Source organism: Urocampus carinirostris, chromosome 1 (genome assembly GCF_059441175.1).
Source record: "Urocampus carinirostris isolate Australia breed hairy pipefish chromosome 1, RoL_Ucar_1.0, whole genome shotgun sequence".
NCBI classification, from domain to species: Eukaryota; Metazoa; Chordata; class Actinopteri; order Syngnathiformes; family Syngnathidae; genus Urocampus; species Urocampus carinirostris.
Window position 1 is genome coordinate 12223273 of NC_142349.1, and position 16591 is coordinate 12239863.

General features: G+C 37.7%; 1 protein-coding gene and 1 long non-coding RNA gene across 6 annotated transcripts in view; one reads left to right on the plus strand and one right to left on the minus strand.

Moving 5' to 3' along the window:
* Nucleotides 1-425: 425 nt before the first annotated feature.
* Nucleotides 426-16591, minus strand: part of LOC148373577 (unconventional myosin-IXb-like) — a 47668-nt gene continuing 31502 nt past the window's right edge. For 2 of the 5 annotated variants that reach the window (XM_088326866.1, XM_088326876.1), the window contains exons 14-42: nt 16184-16373; nt 16037-16112; nt 15820-15912; nt 15716-15755; nt 15538-15642; nt 15371-15451; nt 14903-15013; nt 14711-14833; nt 14501-14650; nt 14160-14305; nt 13737-14078; nt 12399-12480; nt 12062-12259; nt 10760-10860; nt 10592-10674; nt 7960-8144; nt 7473-7580; nt 7215-7385; nt 7105-7146; nt 6908-7019; nt 5987-6060; nt 5708-5900; nt 5407-5535; nt 4816-4921; nt 4067-4198; nt 3848-3971; nt 3120-3214; nt 2924-3048; nt 426-1225 (exon numbers count right to left, since the gene is read on the minus strand). In XM_088326866.1, coding sequence (XP_088182992.1) covers nt 1020-1225; nt 2924-3048; nt 3120-3214; nt 3848-3971; nt 4067-4198; nt 4816-4921; nt 5407-5535; nt 5708-5900; nt 5987-6060; nt 6908-7019; nt 7105-7146; nt 7215-7385; nt 7473-7580; nt 7960-8144; nt 10592-10674; nt 10760-10860; nt 12062-12259; nt 12399-12480; nt 13737-14078; nt 14160-14305; nt 14501-14650; nt 14711-14833; nt 14903-15013; nt 15371-15451; nt 15538-15642; nt 15716-15755; nt 15820-15912; nt 16037-16112; nt 16184-16373 — 3723 coding nt within the window. In that variant the 3' untranslated portion in view covers nt 426-1019. Of the gene's footprint in view, nt 1226-2911; nt 3049-3119; nt 3215-3847; nt 3972-4066; nt 4199-4815; nt 4922-5406; nt 5536-5707; nt 5901-5986; nt 6061-6907; nt 7020-7104; nt 7147-7214; nt 7386-7472; nt 7581-7959; nt 8145-10591; nt 10675-10759; nt 10861-12061; nt 12260-12398; nt 12481-13736; nt 14079-14159; nt 14306-14500; nt 14651-14710; nt 14834-14902; nt 15014-15370; nt 15452-15537; nt 15643-15715; nt 15756-15819; nt 15913-16036; nt 16113-16183; nt 16374-16591 lie in introns of all 5 variants that reach the window. The other 3 variants (XM_088326885.1, XM_088326901.1, XM_088326894.1) reach the window with 3 other exon arrangements.
* Nucleotides 11852-16471, plus strand: LOC148373578 (uncharacterized). The gene is made up of 3 exons (XR_015849532.1): nt 11852-12274; nt 12410-12519; nt 16210-16471. It is a non-coding gene; the product is annotated as an uncharacterized LOC148373578 (long non-coding RNA).

The following is a 16591-nucleotide window of genomic DNA, read 5'->3' on the forward strand; positions in this document are numbered from 1 at the left end:
GGACATTTTGGATCGCGCAATTAACCTGACATGCTTGTTTTTGGAATGTTGGAGGAAACCGGAGTGCCCGGAGAACACCAAGGCAACCACGGGGAGACCATACAAACTCCGCACAGGAAGGCTGGTAGCTGGATTTGATCCCATGACCTCAGAACTGTGCCGCGGACGCGCTAACCACTCATCCGCCATGCCGCCTACATACAAATATGTAACATATGATTTTTTTTTTTTGAGAATTGCTTTATATATATATATATATATATATATATATATATATATAAAATATACATATATATATATATATAAAACTATATATTTATCGATATACACACACACATATATATATATATATAATTAAAAAAATTTTTTTTTTTACTTTTACGATAATGTATTATAATTTCTATAACCCTAATAACAGGCAAATGGAAACAAATGGTCAGTTTATCTTAAAGTCCAGGTCAAAAGTAGCCTTGCCAGAGATGATACCTATAGAAGCGGTACAGACATTCATAGGAGAAAAATTGTGTTACACGTCAGTCAAAAAAAGGAACAACAGGGAAAATTGGATCAGTCAATGCAATACAACAAAATAACAGCAGGAATACTATATACAATAATAAAACTGGTATTTTCACACAGCAATGTTTTTGTCTTTGTTCATATAACCCATAGCTTAGCCTAGACAAGACGAAGTAATCCATAGTAACTACATAAATCAGATTACATGTATTCACCCTAACAGCAATCCAGTAGATCACTCTTAAATCAGGTTGTTATGGATTACACTACTAAATTTGATGAAAAATTGTTTGCTTGCATATATTAACAATTTAGAGGCATACATTCTTCTTAACATTTAATGTCTTTTCAGATTGGCATGGCAGGTTGCATTAAATCCTCTAGCGGTGCTTCCACATTAGAAGCAAAAATTGCAATCACATTCCATTGTTTGTCGAATTATAATAGTGTGTGGACGTGTGATAGCAGCACAGGCAGATAGAAAACGGTAAGAAAACATGTTAGATGTCTGGAGTGTTTCCCTCTTTCTCCCCATCATCTTCATCAATATAGGGAATTTCCAGGTTGTCAAAACTCCTGCTGAACACTTTTTGGTCATCCAAGGTGGGCGAGTTAGATGCGGCAAAGCACTCTGGCTTGATGATGTCGTCTGACAAGAGTCTGATTTCGCTTGTGGTGTCGATTCCTGACTCCATGCTTGCCTTTGCTGCGGTCAAAAAAGGTAATAATGTCACACAAAAGCAACTTCACTTCTATATCAACACTACAGACTCCTGAATTAATGTAATCATTTTTTTAATACATTAACAAATGATTGTTATATGATCATTTGTTTGTATGATTGATTGAAGAAGTGTCTTAAATTCTTTAGGTTTCTTATAAACTTTTGGCTTCAACCTGTCATCATTTTTTGTCTTTTTAGGTGATTTGTTTACTCTGATGTTATGTTTGTTGCAACATGACTGGAAAGAAAGAATAAACAGGAAATACAAATACAACTCAATGCGTATCATGCTCAAACAATCTTCCAGATTAGGGTTGGCGAACACGTGGCTCTAGAGCCGCTTGCGGCTCTTGGCCAATAAGAATGTGGCTCTTTGCCTCGTTTTATGTTTAGTTTTTTTGTGTGTATTGAGGGTGGACACGTTCCTTGAAATCAACACAAGAACAATACTCGTTGTATTGTAAGGAGAGGAGTGTGTTATGGGAAATAATATGTTTTCAATTGTGTGTGTGTGTCTGTCTGTCATGGCAGGTCAGTGTGTGGTGTGGCTCTTTGACTCTCACGGTTAAAGATTTCAGCTCTTTGTGTCAAACTTGTTCGCCACCCTGTTCCAGATGGATTAAAGCAATACAGTAATCCAACGCTGTATCGATATTTTGCAGATTCACATCTTGCATTGTGTTCTGCAGCAGACAACACATAGCAAATGCTGTCCTGGGGCCTGAGGGCTGCTGTTGTGTGTAATTGTGTGTGTGTGTGTGAGTGTGCGTGTGTGGGCATGACTGTGTATGCGCGATTGTGATTGACTGAAAGACTACACCAGCCTAACACGCAAGTCAATATGCCCACCTACCCAGAACAAACTGTGAAGCACGGCTACAGTTAGTATTTTAGCAGCTTGTTAAACTGGAAATACATCAATTGAGGAAAGTCAAAAGGGCTCAAAGAAATGCTGATCACCAGGGGGTGCTTCGTGGATTGTTATCGGGTTATGGAAGGGACTATGGTAGAGTCAATCGGACTCTGAGGAAAGTCAAAAGAGCTCAAAGAAATGCTGATCACCAGGGGGTGCTGCGTGGATTGTTATCGGGTTAGGGAAGGAACTATGGCAGCATCAGGAGAGGAAGCAATATCGGATGACAAACTGCTTCGTGACTCTTGTATTTTAACCATCACGGAGACCTGGCTCAACCCGAAGGTCCCGATAATAGTGTCCAGCTAGCTGGGTGCTCTTAACACGTACTATTGTATAAAGAGTATTAATGACAATAATGGAAATTTACTCAACTGAGTTATTTTTTTTTTTTGTAGATTTCTATTCCTTATTTTGTTAAAGTTGCATATATGTTATTGAAATCTTATAATTAAACAAATATGTCTACTTCGCAGGTTTTGACTTTTGTGAGAACACACCTCCCACAAACTAGGGATTACTGTATACTGGAAATACATTACGTGGAAAGTAAAAAAAAAAAAAAAAGAAGCATAATTTCAGGCAAAACTCCATCGTATAAACGAGTAGAAAAAAATGGAGTAGCAGTAGCATATATTTACAAATAAAACTGTTTGACAAAAATTAACTTATTAGAAAATAAGTAATAAAAGTGATGTTATGAGTTGTTTATCAAATATGTTGGCATTTAGGAGAGGAAGGTTAGACCACCCTACCTCCTTACTGACCTTCGGAGTCCAGACTGCCAAGGCGGTCATCGAGGCTCTCTGTGCTCATGGACGACGACGAGTCCAGGATCTCATTGTCTGAATTCTCTTGCTCCAGATCATGCAATCTGCAAGCCAGGTCCAACCTAACAACGGAGGCTTCACTTGAGAACCCACAATTGGGGAAACCAATGCGCATAAAGCACCTGACTCTTACTTTTCCTTCTTGATAGACTTAATTCTTTCGATTAGAGTCCTCTCATCCGAATCAGTCTGGTCAGGGATTTCAAGTTGAGATGGTTTTTCCACAATCTGCAGAGAGACACGAAAAAAGCCTATATCAATGTATTACATACACTGTGGTGGAAAAAGGGCAAAAACATTTCCTGTTTTTTTTTTATAACCGAACCTACTTTTGTATCTCCTGAGTGTAGCAGTAAAATTAAGTATTATTGCTTTGGTCATTTAAATGTGATATTATATTTTTCCCTGTAACCCACAATAAATATGTTTTTAAGTATTTTTGAAATTTACCCAATATAGTTTTGTTTCCCCAAATCCTTATTCTTTTGGTAATATTTTGGAAGTATTTATCATTGTGTATTGAAATTAAAAATAAATCAAATACATCAATATCCCTGGACTGTTTCCATTTATACTGTCCTTTTTGATGACTTACTTTTTTCAAACCCAATATGTCCTAATAGTAATGTTGTCTTATAATTTGTATTTTAATTTTGGGGTAATGTTTAAAAGTGCGTTAATGATTTCAAAGTTAAGACTTGAACTCTTTGAATTTAATAAGTGATTTCCCATTCTATGAAGTGTAGAACTAACTGTACTGTGCAGCTGGGCTTCAGTTAGAGCATTTTTTTGCATAGTTTAATCCAAAGATTTTTAAGGAATCTTAAATGCCTTAAAACAAGATTTTATAAAATTCCTTACCGTGTTTTGTCTTTTCAGCTTGAGTTGATTGACAGCCAAGGCTTCAGCGTACTCCAGCTCCTGGATATTTTGCAGCTTCTCCTTGTAGCGTCTGAACTGCTCTGAAATGAGGATTTCCACGCACCTGACCACATACGCATGCAAACAGGCATGTTGATGGGCAACCCTAGTATGTGAGCATATATGTATACTATACATTATTGCTTAAGAGAGACTGACGTGGTAGTCTTGGCCACATCTTTCATGCCGAGAAAGGGGTCGTCGGATTTGGGGGAGCGCAAGATGCACGGGGCAAAGACAATAGCTAGGGAACTTGGCGTCATCTTGTTGTACTCTTCTTCGCTAGCGACCCTGCAATCAAACACACATGAACTCACAAAGGCCTTCGTTGTCAAATCATGTATCCTGACCACCAAACGTGCGTAACCGTGCGGTTTTTTAAACTATCTTTCTTGATATTGTGATAGATAATACATTTACAAGGAGACAACTTATTAATTAATCCATTGGCAGCTTACATAAAGCCCCAGTGTGTAATATTTGACCACTAGACGACACTTTTGAACACGAACTAAATCAGTGCCACAGCAAGCAGAAAGATGGAAGACAAACATGGTGCCAACCTTAGGGCTGGATTCCACTATGTAAAAGAAATACACATTTTTCAACCCATGAGTATTTATAAAAATGAATATTGGTATGATAGCTCATGTTTTTTTTACTGAATTAAAAGCTTTTTTCTGTACCTAGAAGGCACTAAATATTACACACTGTCGCTTTAAATGCAAAAGGTAGGTTTGATTTATTTAACCCTCAACTACAAAAGAAATACAAATAATGGAATGCAGTCAGGATATCTTTTAAAGCACTAAGCTTCATATAAAACTGGGCAATTATTTCCTACAAAGATCTAAAATTTAATACATTACAGTTATCTTTTTCCCACATCCGACTTCATGCATTTTTACCGAACAAGATGAAAAATAAGCCGCTCCAATGTGTTGTAGTTAGCGAGGGGGAGTTCATCGACCTTTTGGTACACTGCCCGTATTCGCTCAGCCCTGTCTGGAAAGTCTGCAATCAAGTGAGAGGGTTGATCAACTTTAATATCATTAAGACTATTCTCCGTATCGTCATACACATGGCTTTTTATGGTTGCTTTACATTACAGCTATATCAGAACATGGAGTATTCCCTCATTTTTTTGTTGGTGTTGCATTCCAAAAAGGTTGCACAAAACCAGCAATGGAGATACCATCATTATATATTTATTAAATAATCTCATTATATTGAAACGAAAGACCAAAGACAATATATAAATATATTAAAAGAAAAAAAATTAAAAGCCTGATTTAAGGAAAGAAACATCTACTGTATCCATCTATATTAAGCATTACTAATGTGTCCTGTTCTACAGAAACCATATAGTTTTCCATTATTAAACATTTTTGAAAGAAAAGCACAAGAGAGGCACTAGGGAGCACCAAAGAGCTGCACATGGCTCCATGGAATGACTGACTAATTTCTTGAAGTACTGTTGTACATTTCTAGAAACTCACCCACAGCATGCAGGAAATCACTGTAGAGGGAAAATGTCATAAGCGGGTCAGGAAGCTCTCGCAGCCAACGTTTTACTAGTCCTGTTATTGTGTGGATAGGATAGTTCTCCAGATTGGCTGCCTCCGGGTCTAACATGACAAAAACAGCGCAAATATCCATTGGATTGAATATTGTCTCATGTATATTGACTGGAGCCTGACTAAATAATTTACCGTGATTTTTTTTTTTTTTTTAAATGGGCAAGTAGGTGAATGATGGAGAGCGAATTTCTAGTTTACATTTTCAAAATACACATCTTACCCATCTCCATCATTTGATGGAGTTCCCGGGCACGCCCAGCAGACCCCGATTTGCGATAAATACCCTCTGTGTAGAGGCCGTTCATCTCTACGTACATCAGTAGTAGCTCAACCACTTTGGGCACAGGGTTGATCTTGCTGGTAAGGACACAAACATGCACCCCAAAATGAAGGCCGCCAGGTACACTGTCATCCTGATACAACAAAGAAGAAGTGAGTTATGAATTTGTTAGAACTTTTTGCTTATGTTGAGCTTTTCGTAAGGTCCTCTGCCTGTTACCTGGCGAGCACAGCGTGTTGAGCAGTCAGTAATTATTTTGTCAAGGCATTTCTTGTGACATATTAGCTTGCACGCTGCAGGATAAAACACAAGTCATCAGTTGAAAACACACTGACCAAATGTACAAAATAGGTGGATGTTTTTTGTAACATTTAGAAAATAACCATCCAAAGTGTGAAAAAATGTTCTTAGCCTTTGTGTACTAAAATTATACGTATTTAGTATAACCAAAATATACTGGTAATAAATAGTTACAAGCATGCGTTTTACATATTTCTGTTGTATTTACCGTATATTCTTATCTGTACAGTGTTTTAATGTATTACTACTGTACAGTATTTCCATTTTCTTAACTCTTGTTATTTTATGTAATATTTTCTTCTTGTGTCATTTTTTTTATTACATTTTAATATTTAAGTTTATTGTTTCATATTTTAACATTAGTGTGTCGATTTTGCTGTCATAACATCTCATATTTTGTCTTTAGAACATTTCTTTTTAAAATTGTTGGCTAGTTATTTTAGTCGTTGACACTTTATTTTATTCTTGAGTTGAGTGTTTTTCATAATGTATTTTAGTTTCATTTATTCAAATCTAATTTGCCATTACTTTCTATTCATGCATTTTATGGGTATGTTTTTTTCTCTCTCTCAAATCCTTTTGTAATTTAAGACATCAGTTCAATTTTTCAGTTATTTTGTGAACGAGTCAAAAAGTATGAACACACAGAGACCTTATGAGCTTGAAAAAAAAAACAAGTACCACTTACTATAATCATGATCACAACATGTCATCATTTGATTTTACTAATCACGATCATGGTAATAATTTCCGAAGCATTGTATGTTTGTGTTTAATCACTGTGGACCTAATGAAGTGCCCTCTAATGATACGCTTGATTTCTATTTAACATTAACCTACCGCTACACATGTAGGCTTTCTCCATTCCCCAAATGTAGGAGCCACACAGGTCACATGACTGCATAATATTCACTTGGTAAGTGCTGAAGCGGTGATCAAGTGGACCATCAGGCTTGTTAAAACAAAAAAAAGTAAAAAATTTAATACATATTCCCAATACTCCATAAGATTTGTAAAAACTCATATAGTGAGCTTACACATTTATCCTTTTTCCTTCGCTTTTTTGTTGTCTTGGCAGCCTTAAGAAAAGCACTGTAAATACTTAATACATAACATAAATACTTAACATACATAACAAAAAAAAGACCTTGGTTGGCTCAGAGTCCATCCTCTTTATTTCGCCTCGGATGAAGCCGTCTAGCATCGACTGGAACAAGTTAACTACCAGCGACACCTCGTTCTTATTCTTGGAGCCGGCCAGAGAGCTGACTTTGTGTTGGTAGCCTTTCATCAGATCTTTATAGCCGATCTGAGGCTTCTTTAAAATGCATACAGACCATCAGATAAGGTAAAATTCCAAACACCGCATGTATACTATTGAGAAAGCATATAAGCATGTACTTACCTGGACCGAGAACATGCCTTTGATAGTCTCTCTGAATTGCATGGTGGCCGTGAGGAAGATGCTCTCAGTTGGTGACAGCTCTTTGACTCTTGTTCGCAAGTCATTCACCTGAGGAATTTTTTTTTTGTACAAATCTCATTACTGGTACTATTACATTTATATATATTACAACATTTTCAATATTACTATTCTCACAAAGCTACCAATACCAATAGATATCAGTAATGCATAAAATCGATAGCCCTCCCACACAAAAATATATTACAAATACATTAGAGAAAATGTCTACCATTTACCAAATACTCTTTCCTTTCATTTGCCCTCCAATAATATTATAGGATAGTAAAAAGGGGGTAGCTTTGTTTATAGAGGTGAGGGAACCCAATTTTTTTTTTAAAATGGATAATGAACTCAAGAGTCCCACTTAAGTGTAAACAAACCAATGGCTTAAGCATAGTGCAGCTTTTTAAAGTATTTTTTTTCTCACTTGATTGCCAAGAAACTCATCCAGGTTGCGCAGCTCTTTGGGGTCTTTGATCTCGCGGTCTAATGAGACGTTCCACCGTAGCGCACGCGTTGCTCGGCTGATTTTGATGGTTGGGTTGCGGGCCACACGCTCAGAGTTCTGCTCAGCCATCTTGTATGGGTGGGGCTTGTAGCTGGGTAGGGTCACTAAAGGAATTGCCTTAAATAACTAAATATTCATTTATGAATCAAAGTGAATTTCAAAATAAACATTTACTAATATCACATTTTGTAAGGATACCATATCACACAGAAATACAATACACAAATATGGTGATACTTAATAAAATCAATGTTAGCATATTTATATTAATACAATTGATATTGTAATAAATTATGTTATTAACTGATAACATATATCAATAGTGATACATTGCTTTCTTTCATACACCAGAATCATTTTGATGCATCCAATTACAATCCCAAATTATTGATTGACTCGATTTAAATTTCAATGTGGGTGTATGATACTACTTAATTCCATATTATATATGGTAACTCATACAGTGCATGTACTATATTGTAAATATTCCTAATGCTGGTAAAAAGATAATGATGAGTGGTGATTTACACATGTTGTGATATGATCTTTGTTTCAAAACGATTGAAAAGAAAAAATATGAAAAATAAATTTGTACAACAGTGCTTCAAAATTATATTAAAGCAAAAAGGAATTACCTCACTAACAAGACATGACAGTTGATACCAGGAAATAAATATTATAATCAAAACAGATAACATGTAACATGTAATGTGTTATTAACAACACAACATTAAAATAATGTATATATACATACATGTGATAGAAAATACATATTTATGCGACATTATTAATGTTGGATCATGATGGTAATACAATTTATACCAGATTATTTTTATCAAATAGAGGTTTATTCTAGTGATTCCTCTGATAGCCTTCATCAGTGCTGTTGAACATGGTGACAATGGGCACCAGGGTGCCCCCCCAAAGGACAGTTGAGGTGCCCGCAGATTTGTTTTGAAAATAGCTTTCCAGTGCCCGCAGATCTGTTTTGAAAATAGCTTTCCAGTGCTGGGTCATTGTGATCAGATTTTCTAGTAAAATGATTTTTTTCGTGGTTGGCGGAGTCTATTTCACAATCCACTAAGATTCGCCTAAGATCCTAATCCAAGACGTACCCCAAGTAAATCAAACGCTGTACTTGAACCGTTTGGAGAATATGGATGGTTTTGGTCCCTTTAGAAAGATAACACACATTGAAATAATCACTGTAAGTGCTACTAACATCGAGTACTGTATTTTCCACACTATAAGGCACACCTATAAACCTTCAGTTTTTCCGTAACAGGTCCCGCAACTACGGTAAGTAGCCACCCACTCGATTTTCCCCCATAGAGGAAGTAGTGCCCGGTGCATGCTGGGATATATATACCAACGTTTAGTTTCTTAATCAATGTGTCAATCATCATTTCAATCAGTCACTACTGGCCAAAGTCATTCGGCGGTAAACATGGCGAGTCCTTTTAAACATTTCCAAGCTCGTATAGGCTAATAAAGCCAGCAATCGTCCCAAAAAGATGTGAATCACAAGTTAGGCGGGTCTACGAACTAGAGAAAAAAATGTCACTAGTCTGATCACTTGTAAACGGGAATTATTAGGCTAAACCGACAGCTAGAAACAAGAAACGTCCATTGATGCAGTGATGCTTTTCTGCGTTTTTTTAAAATTAATTTGTCGCATTATCACGTGTTTTGGAGTATGAAAATATTTTACACGGTTGGTTTCACTACACTCACGGTTGTGTATTATGATCGAATTTGATGGCTGCAAGACCACGCCTTTGGTGAGCTTCCCCAGCTTTATATTTTCGAGTGTCTTGTTTCAGACTGATTGTGATATTTCTGTGGCAGGTATATTTAGAGATTGTTCATCATATTTTGAATCCTAAGACATATTTCAGTGACTGTTGACATTTATGTTGGGAATTTCAATGGCTAACGATTGTATGTCAATCGCTGTTGGCTGAAATCTTTTAAGCAAATGTAGCTCATGTTTTTTTTCTCAATACAAGCCTTTATTGGCTATCGCAGCCTAAAAGACCGTGGAAAAAAAACCTGTAATTGGTCGAGAGTGGTGTCATTCAAAAGGTCAGAGGCTAACGGCCACATTGTAAATCATCTCACTAGTTTGTTTACTTTTGAAAATGAATTATGGGGTGAAACAAAGGGATTACAACAAAGATCGTCAAATGTTACAGAAAGGCTTTTTTTCTCTTTTTCAACATTATTGTGTGTTTTGGAGTAAATATTCTACACGGTTGAAGTCATTGGACTATCGTGAATGCAACGTGACAATGTTTGTGGAGAATTGCTGCTGGCGTCATTTAGTATATGAAAAAACTTGTTGCAAGTTTATTGATAGGGTTTACATAAAGGACAATGATAATATTTGATTGCTGTGATGGCAACTGAATACTGCCCATATTTTGTCACGCACCAAAATATGTAGTCTGGTAATTTGACTCACCGATAGATGGCAGCACTGTAAAACCAAATTTCTCAGTGTCGTAATTTAAATCAACCGAACTAAATGTAAAGGCTCAAACACACTTACCAGAATTATCTTGCGATGGAAAGACATTTTTGGCAGGTGACTTTGGCGCCCGTCTCCGCAGGAATCGACTAAGAAACCAAATTCTGAAGCCAAATAAATGTTTGTTACATTAAACATCAACAATTATACAACCAAATCAGGTGGGTCAGTCTGAGTGGGGGCTTGTACTTCTCAGGGGTGGTGAGACGGGATTGGTTGGACAGCCCTGAATCTTCATTGGAGCTGCTGGCAGGAAGACTGTACCTGGATCCGTCAGGCTCCGTGGGCACCTACAGTGAAGGAAAATGTGTCATTGTTGTGAGGAAAAAAAAATTACGGGAAAAAAACGTCTCTCTGCAGTGTTTAGAACCCCCAGCTCAAATACTAGTTTCTCCCTCCACCACACCACTTGCATGGCACCATCACCTTAAACATACTGCCATGCAATACTGCACCGTGTGTTATTAACACCTGCACATTCTAGGTTTCTTCAGGCGTGCACAGTCTTTATAGAAAATATATTTTAAGCACTGCTCTAGATCTTGTTTTTAAACCTTGTATCCATCTGGTTTCTACTTAAATCAGGTCTGACTGAAATGAGTCATAAAAAAATTAATATATGAAATTAAGTTAAAATGGTAAAAAAAAAGTCAATTTGATGAATGAACATTATTTAATCTCAATCATTTTTGCAGTTTAGAAGTATTTCACTTTCTTAAGTCAAGTCATGTTTTTTTTGTATAGCCCTTAATCACAAGGAGTCTCAAAGGACTGCACAGACCACAGATTATTGCAAACCACAGACTATTATTACACCATCCTCTGATCTAAAACCTACATGAGGGCTAGGAAAAACTCAAAAACCTCAGCATGAGGAAAATTTAAGAGACCATGCTAGTTTTATTCATGCACAAAGCGCAAAGTTACATGATGTAATCCCCCTTCCAGAATCTTGTGACATGTGCCGTGTTTTACTTCACTCAATCTTTTTGCTTTCTAATTATATAGTGCATAGTGTACCTATTTGGAAAATGTAAAATCTATTTTCAAATAAAAATATGTTTGGGCTAAACTTCTATTTAAAGCACCATCAAATCATGCCTTACCCTGAATCAATCTTTCTAATAAGATTATGGTAATAAATAAGTCATAAACCCATTAAAATTAGTTCAATCGTTAGTTACAATTTAAAAAAATTAAATTTCGGAGTAGCTCAGTCCTGGTTGTTTGAAGGTAGAATCTCAGCACAAACCGTCCTGCATGGACTTTGCGGTTTTGTGCCTTGGTTACTTCCTCTTCCATTTACAAAATACAGAAGGGATTTAAATGCGTAATTCAGAAGGTGAAGCTTTAAAATGCAAGCGTTTTCTGTCTTTTTTGACAGAGCGACAACACATTCGTATGCCTTTTGCAGAGTCATTGCAGCCATGAATCTTTGGTCGGGGAACATGCACATGCAAGACGTGCAATGCACAGCAGCCCCCTCAGTACCTTGACCCGAGATTTGATGGCACGGACATCGGCGCTACTGGCTGAAGTCTTCAGGATTGACGGGCGAGGGCTGAAAGGGGGGAGCGGAAAACTCCAGTACTCGCTCTCCTTGGAGCCGCCAAAGTTAACCATCAGGCCACTGCGAGCGTAGGCTAAGCGCCGCTTGCGCCTGGGATTTTTGCGCAAACGTACCCTGACCTAACAGGGGCCCAGGTAGATTTATGAAAGGTGCATCTTCAAGAGTGTGTGTGGTTATAAACTATGACTGGCGTCTACTAGGGTATCAAGTGCAAAAGAGTATGGAAAACAGTGTATTGTAATATGTTTGTCACTTTACCTCATTTGCAGACGGTGAACTATCTGAGCCAGATGAGTTAATCTTGGACAGTTCATCTGCAGACATTGACTTCCCTTTGCTCCTGCAGGATCATGATTGGCATAAAAACATGGGAAATCAAGTGAGTTAAATTAGCTTCAACAACTTTATGCACATTTGAGTAAATAAATATATCTGTCTTCAACAAATAGCAAATAGATCAATTTCACATGATGTAATTCTCCAAAGTGTGCACAATGTTGAAGCAAATATCACCAGCACAGTATTGCTTGATTGTATGTGATCCTGTATTTATATTTAGTGAAGAGCTTGAGAATATACTTTCCTATATTACACTCTTGGTACTAATTAGTACATGGATGGCATTTTCATCAGGAGCAGGCTTCAAGGGATTACAAAAGACCCCCTTTATTTTCAATTAGGCACAGAACATGCAGTTTTCCTCCTCACAATCATGCAGATGTGTTTCAAAATATTCCACGCGCCATGGACCTCGAGGAATTCATTTTCAAAGTAGTCAGTTTGATCTCATACCCCCTTGAGCTGTGACGTCACCAGAAAGCTTAAACTCTTGGGATTCATTGGGATTTTCAAAATATACTCATCAGAGAAACATCACAATCCCTAAAACCCAAAACCTATATGGCCGAGGTAACTCACCAATACGTCCCCTGGCCGTCCTCAACTTTGAATGTAAGCGAAAATGGCTTCATTGCATCAAGGACAATCTATAAGTTAAACCGTGTAAAATATTTACTTCAAAACACACGATAATGCAGACAGATGAATAGGAATCCGTATTAAACATTTCTGCTTTGTTGGACGTTGCTTCTTGTAACCTGTTTGTTTTGCTGCATTATTTCCGTTTACAAATAAACAGACTGGTAAAATGATTCCCAATATGGTAGTTAGCGCCCCCCCCCCCTTTCTATTTGACACATTTTCCATGATGAGAGTCCGTTCATGCTAGTTTTATTCATGCACAAAGCGCAAAGTTACATTAAACTCGCGTCTTGCTCGACAAATAAAATCCACGTGTCGCACTCTTACCTTTACTGCCCGGGTGCCCCTTTGCGGCAGTTAAAAAAAAATGCATAAATTGGCCGCATCGTTGCATAAGCCGCAGGGTTGAAAGCTTAACTCTTGGAAAAAAAAAGCTGCTGCTTCTCGTCCGAATTTTACGGTACAAATATGTCACATTTTAAATGTTTTAGAATTTGGCTATCCAAACTGTGGGGAGAGATGATCTGCCCTTAACATTTGGTACTTAGCTCAGGACATCACTCCTGTTTGCAAATCTGAAACTGGTCTTTATAAACCTGTTTTTTCAATACATACCGGAAGCCATCTTTACGTTTCTCTTGCCGCCTGTTCACCTCTGGGCTCGACTCATCGCTTAATCTTTCCCGCCACTTTTCAGCCTTTTCTTTGAAGTCACCCATGTCTTTGTAGCGCTGGAGCGAGCTGCTTTTGGGGCAGTCAGCATAGCTTGTCGTTTCATCACTAACCACTGTGGGATCCAGAGGCAGGGACAGCGGTCGGTTGAAGGGTGGAGGAGAAACGCGACCCTCTCGTCTCTCCCTGCTTGGAGAGGACTGACCATTGACAGTGTCAACCTGCTGACTTCTGTTTGGGCTCACATCCACTTTGTACTGTCGACGTAGTCCTTTCCTTGATGAGCTTTTGGGGTTGTAAAAGTTTTGGGGATCTTTCCCGATTAGTTATTTCATTTCTGAATAAGACAAAAAACATGCATCATACCTGGCTCTCATTGATTGACCTTCAGACGAAGTCGCTTCATTGATTTTTTTGTGCTGTATTTCTGGCCTTTTGAGTGAAGTACGCCACGCTGTCTGGATGACCGAGGCGGCTTTCGTTCGCTTCTCGTAAAACTCTCGCCAATTCCTCTAGAATGTTAAAATAAAAAAACTTGGGTCATGCTTAAACCTGTTTGAGATCATTATGCGGCAGGCTTTCAATAGTACTGTATATGTTGATTGCTGAACGGGGATGTTAAGGGGCTAGAACACCTTAAAAGTCCAGTTTTTCCTTGTCTTATAGTACAATGAGTGTATTTCACACATGTTGTGTGTGAACCCTACCTGTATAATAAGCGAAGCATCTCTCTTCTGAAGGAAGTGCATCCTGATCAAGCATGCACGAAACCAGCGCTGCAAGGTGACAATGTGACGCATCACTTCCTTGTTAAGTGTGTCTTGCAGCAACCGCCTCTCCCGTTCTTTCATGAAAACCTACAATTGTAGCAAGAAATATGTGAAAATGTTTTGCCCATTAATTATACCTCGACTTACCTTGGTTTTTCCTATTTGGTAGTTAGTCTGATCTAAATCCAAATGAGTAAAAAGCTTAGTGATATGTTCAGGAGATCCAGTGGCTTCTTTTGGAAGCAAGATCCGGAATTTTTTAACAAATTCCTGCCATAGAAAAACAGACATTTACTTCTACTGAACAACAAACCAAGAATGTTAGCAATGTTTATGCACCTTAAAAGTATAAATGGCATCGTATCCAGACCTCTGCACTTGAACTATGTGCAGCAGGCCCATGTAGTGGATTTGCTGCCGCACCAGCTCCTCATTAAAGATAAATTCTTTCTGTAGGAAACAAAAAACAAAAGTGAAATGAAACAAAGATACTCAGAAAACCAAATCCATTTTTGTAAAATACTATTTTTTGATTTTGGCATATGTAGGCAAATTTAAATGTCTTGAACAGTGGCTACAGATTTGTACCATCGTTACTTCGTATTCATTTTGGGTCGTTTGTCCTCAAAACCTTTTGCTGTGTTTTTATATTATAATTCTGTCAACCTGATAAGTTTTAAGGATGTTTTATTGGGAACACGTTTGTAGCTATCTTCCAAGATGTATCCAAGTGTCCTTCACATTGCTTAATTGTCTGACCCAACATATTTCAATGTAAAGAGCGATATTTTCTGATATGACCAATACCTTTTTCGTATTGGAACGCAAACAGAAAATGAAGAGAGGTCTGGCTTTGCTGATAGTGTCCATCAGTTTTGCGAGTGAGGTCTACAAAAGAGCAAGGAGAGCAAATCCAATATTGTGTTTGCTGTGATGATCTGTAGCAGTAGTATCTAACAACTGAGAAGACAGACCTGAAATTGAGTGCAAACAGTTGAAGGCTGACTGGTACATTTATGGGTGCGATTATCTGCCACAATACTGACAACATGCTGGAGTGAGCGCAAACTCATGAGATTCTAAGGAGGATAGGAAAATGAACATTAAGGAATATTCAAGTCAACATTAAATCAAGCCAGAAGAACTCTTAACCTTTGGTATAAGTTGTTTCTTTCGACCGGCTTTAGTTTTCCTGCAGAAAATCAGATTTTGCCTTATGAGCTGCATGATTAAATTGGATTCCATTTATTGCTCACTTTCTCTTTTCAAAGTTGGTGAAGATGTCCTCAAAGACGTCGAGAGGATGTTCGTCAGAACGATCAAAAGAGAAGTCCAACGTATAACTGTTGCTAAGAATATGAAAAATGCTTGTTCACTTATATTGACTTTAGGAGAGGTGAGGAAATATCGGTCTACAGTTCTATATTTTAAAACAGTTGTAATGAGGAAAAAGTAGTAGGGACATGGAAGTACCTGGAAAGCCTGTCCATGTGGCTGCTGCTATGTTTCATATCTCTGAGAGATTTTCGAGAAGCCTTTCGGGCAGCCACTGTGATGACAAATTTGAAACATGACACATGGTGGACACTATTCAAATAATTATTGGCCAATACTTCTTACTCTTTTCTGCATGCTTATGTCCTAAGCTCTTGAATACAGCCAGGATGCGAAATATTGCTTGGAGAACGCCCCAGCGGAACAATGCTTCAGGACTGGATGCCACCAGGTGATGCAGGAATGCTCGCTTGCTTCCACGGAGAAGATACACCACTTTAGGCCTCACATGCTCTCTGTTCTTCTCTAAGAAGCCCTGCAAGAATACATCAATAATCATTAAATTGTAATTAAAGGTTGTTTTCTTTCTCTTGGTGCAACAGAAGCTAACAATTTATCCATGCCTATAATGAAAATCACTCAAAACATCCTAACTATTAAGGAGAATAACATAAATGGATTACATCCATTAATAGACAAGTAATAAAATAGGGGAGTATTCCTGTAATAACCACAATACTACGAGTGCATTCT